The sequence below is a fragment of the Pelmatolapia mariae genome, linkage group LG9, assembly GCF_036321145.2.
Source record: "Pelmatolapia mariae isolate MD_Pm_ZW linkage group LG9, Pm_UMD_F_2, whole genome shotgun sequence".
Lineage (NCBI taxonomy): Eukaryota > Metazoa > Chordata > Actinopteri > Cichliformes > Cichlidae > Pelmatolapia > Pelmatolapia mariae.
The window spans coordinates 18,556,270-18,559,956 of NC_086235.1; the positions used below are offsets into that span (position 1 = coordinate 18,556,270).

Consider the following 3,687-nt stretch of genomic DNA (forward strand, 5'->3'; position numbering starts at 1 on the left):
AAGACAATATTGCATGTATACACGATTTTGCGTGTGCATCGGATGAGCGGTATAGGGGGATTCCTCGCGTCTTAAAAAGTAAACAGAAATTCGGTGGATTTGAGAGTTTGCTCAGTGTAGAGGTCCAAGAGATACAGAGAGGGGGAGGAAGAATATCTGCGCGTGGTTTTTTGATTTCTGCTCTCAGTCGTCTCAGCGAGTCTAGACTGAAGATGCTCCTGGACGCAGGACCGCAGTATCCCACCATAGGAGTCACTACTTTCGGCTCCTCGCGGCATCACTCAACAGGCGAAGTCACAGAGAGAGAAGTAGCGTTGGGGATAAATCCGTTCGCGGATGGGATGGGCGCCTTCAAAATAAACCACAGCTCCCACGATATTGGCTCCGGACAGACGGCGTTTTCCTCCCAGGCGCCCGGCTACGCAGCAGCTGCCTTGGGACACCATCACCACCCGACCCACGTTGGCTCTTACTCCACGGCGGCTTTCAACTCCACCAGGGACTTTCTCTTCAGAAATCGGGGTTTTGGGGATGCCACCGGGGCGCAGCACAGTCTGTTTGCCTCCGGAAGTTTCGCAGGGCCACATGGACACTCAGATGCAGCGGGGCACCTGCTCTTCCCAGGGCTCCACGAGCAAGCAGCAAGCCATGCCTCTTCCAACGTGGTCAACAGCCAGATGCGGCTGGGCTTCTCGGGGGACATGTACGGACGGGCCGACCAGTATGGCCACGTTACGAGCCCCAGGTCTGACCACTATGCGTCAACCCAGCTGCACGGCTATGGCCCCATGAACATGAATATGGCCGCACATCACGGAGCAGGGGCCTTCTTTCGATACATGAGGCAGCCGATCAAACAAGAGCTTATCTGCAAGTGGATCGAACCGGAGCAGCTGACGAATCCCAAAAAGTCGTGCAACAAAACTTTTAGCACGATGCACGAGCTTGTGACCCATCTAACGGTGGAGCATGTGGGAGGACCAGAGCAGACGAACCACATTTGCTTCTGGGAGGACTGCTCCAGAGAAGGAAAGCCATTCAAAGCCAAATACAAACTTGTAAATCATATCAGAGTACACACCGGTGAAAAGCCCTTTCCGTGTCCGTTCCCCGGCTGTGGCAAAGTATTTGCTCGATCGGAAAATCTAAAAATACACAAAAGGACTCACACCGGTAAGATCCGCACAGATTGACCGTTTTTTTTTAGTGCCAAAATCAGTGCTGAGAATGCCTCATCCAAAATATGCATGCAATCAGGATTATTATTTATAAGGCAGCTGCAGTATCTTCACTGACATTTGACTCAGTGCAGCTGTCGACAGAAAATATTTTATAGGCTTTTCTTTTTGCTTCCCCAGATTTGCTATTTTATATTACATTAAAAATAATATTTAAATTCAAATTGAAATTATTTATGCACATCTAAATGAGCTGATTCAAATGTATTTACAGTAGATAATTATTGCAAGGCAACAACAATAAAATAAAATCTAATCCAAATGACTATTAGAAAAAATAAAAATCTTTACTCTGGTTACTGTTTTACAAGTCAAAATAAAAATGTGTAATAATAATGTTAAAGCCCCATCGGTGTCAAACACTATATTGTTATTTTTCTTGCTTCGTTTAGGTGAGAAGCCTTTTAAATGTGAGTTTGAAGGCTGCGACAGGCGGTTTGCAAACAGCAGTGACCGCAAGAAACACATGCACGTCCACACATCGGACAAGCCCTATCTCTGCAAAATGTGCGACAAGTCATACACACACCCCAGCTCCCTCCGAAAACACATGAAGGTAAAACCTGTTTTATTATTATTATTATTGTATTTTTTTTGTATTCCTGCAATGTTTATCTGTGTGCAAGTGCAATTCACAGACTGGTTTTTTTTGCTGCTTTCAATGTGTGACTGGAAACCAGGATACAAAATATTTCTTTATTTGTATGATTTTATTCTAACAGGATGTCCCAGTTTTTTTCCCCCTCCTTTTTTTCCCTTCAGTGTAGTAACAGAAACACAAGTTAATTTGTCTTGACACTTTCTTTCTTTAACCGACAAATCAGATTAAGATCTTAATGGGAATAATTATGTTTTGGGTATGCTTTTTTTGTTTCTTTTTTTGTGTTTTTTAGAATTCTGCACATGTCCCCCAACAGTCAGATTAGGACTTTTAATTTGTTTTGATGAGGTTCTTATGTTCTGTGTTTGATCAAAAACAAAAACGAAAACAAAACCCCCCACGGTGCACCACGATTCTCAAAACACGTTTCTCATTACTCGCAGGTCCACGAATCCAACAATCCAGGATCGCAGCCATCTCCAGCGGCCAGTTCAGGGTACGAGTCGTCGACACCTCCCACCATAGTATCACCGTCCACAGAGAACCAGAGCAGCAGCTCCATATCACCAGCAGCCTCAGCAGTACACCACACAACCAGCCACAGCACGCTGTCGTCAAATTTCAATGAATGGTACGTGTAAATATTTTTGAAAAAGAAAAAGAAAGCAAGGGGAAAAAAAGACTGCAGAAATAAATAAATAAATAAAACTGCTTGGAATCAAAGACTTTATCAAGTCAGCCAGTGAAACGAGGACTGAGAAAAACACGGGAGGCCCAAACGATCAATAAAAGGCTGCCTTAATGTCAGTGAAAGAGAATGCATGGACATAAAGGAGGCAAGGACAGCCACCGACTTAAAGTTTTCCCCCCCTAAATATTTCTTTGAGTCTTTATTTTTACTGAGAGACTGCTCAAAAAAAAGAAGAAGAGAGAGATCTCAAAAAGCATGCTATCTGCGGGTAGAGGCCTGAATTTTTGTACATAAGGATTTCACCAAGTTGAAAAAAAATGTAATATTTTATTTTGTAAATAGTTCTATCACAGTTTAAGGGAATTTGTGAAAAATGTGGTCCCTAGATATATGGAAAAATGAGATGGTTTTAAGAATACTGCGATGAATAGACTTCATTGAAAAGAATGTTATAGTTGTGTACCAAATGTGAATTATTCAGTATTACTACAGTCTACACGTCGACTTAACCGACTCTTAGTATTAATGTGCTTTTGTAGCCTATTCAGTGCAACATTTTCGTCCAAGGTCCAGTTTGAGTAGCACAGTATCATTGTTGTTATTTAATGTCATGTCGATAAATCGTGTAGTGAAAGCCTGAAATTCCGTGTCAATCTGTTTATGTAGTGATAATTATAAAATCTCTGTCAATTGCTTTGTCTGAAAGGAAGTATTATGTAAGTAGCTCAATTTTCCATATTTATCCGCATGTAAAGGACCGGTAACATGTTAGAAATGATCGGTATTTATGGAGAAATGCGCTCGTATGTAAAATTTAGTTTACAAAAACAACAAAAAAAATGTTTGGATACATTTCGTACTATATTAAAGGATTAAAAAAATACAAGAATGCAATGCGTTGGAGGTTATTGGTTTCATTAGTGTTTGAGGTTGATCTCAACATGAGTGCTGTGTGAAACTAATGGGTTCTTTTTATAGGATGCATCACCAAAACAGACCCCCTTTTTCTCCACCACGATAATCCATTTAGTACAGTTTCGATGGAAGAATAATTGCATGGTTAGTTGCACAAATAATTTTAACTCTTTATGTGTGTGCGTTTATGTGTGTATGTGTGTGTGTGTGTGTGTGTGGGGGGGTGCTTTTGCAGTAGGCGC

At 41.7% G+C, this 3,687-nt stretch overlaps 1 protein-coding gene across 1 annotated transcript; it reads left to right on the top strand.

The window, feature by feature from the left end:
- zic1 (zic family member 1 (odd-paired homolog, Drosophila)) lies at positions 1-3,382 on the top strand. The gene is made up of 3 exons (XM_063483347.1): positions 1-1,173; positions 1,631-1,794; positions 2,283-3,382. The coding sequence occupies exons 1-3, from the start codon at positions 213-215 to the stop codon at positions 2,478-2,480; spliced, it is 1,323 nt and encodes a 440-aa protein (XP_063339417.1). The 5' UTR covers positions 1-212; the 3' UTR covers positions 2,481-3,382.
- Positions 3,383-3,687: the final 305 nt, after the last annotated feature.

Coding starts and splice junctions, on each gene's coding strand:
- zic1 (XM_063483347.1), top strand. CDS start 213: ATGCTCCTGGACGCAGGACCGCAGTATCCCACCATAGGAGTCACTACT. Junction 1,174..1,630: donor ACACAAAAGGACTCACACCG/GTAAGATCCGCA, acceptor TGCTTCGTTTAG/GTGAGAAGCCTTTTAAATGT. Junction 1,795..2,282: donor CCCTCCGAAAACACATGAAG/GTAAAACCTGTT, acceptor CATTACTCGCAG/GTCCACGAATCCAACAATCC.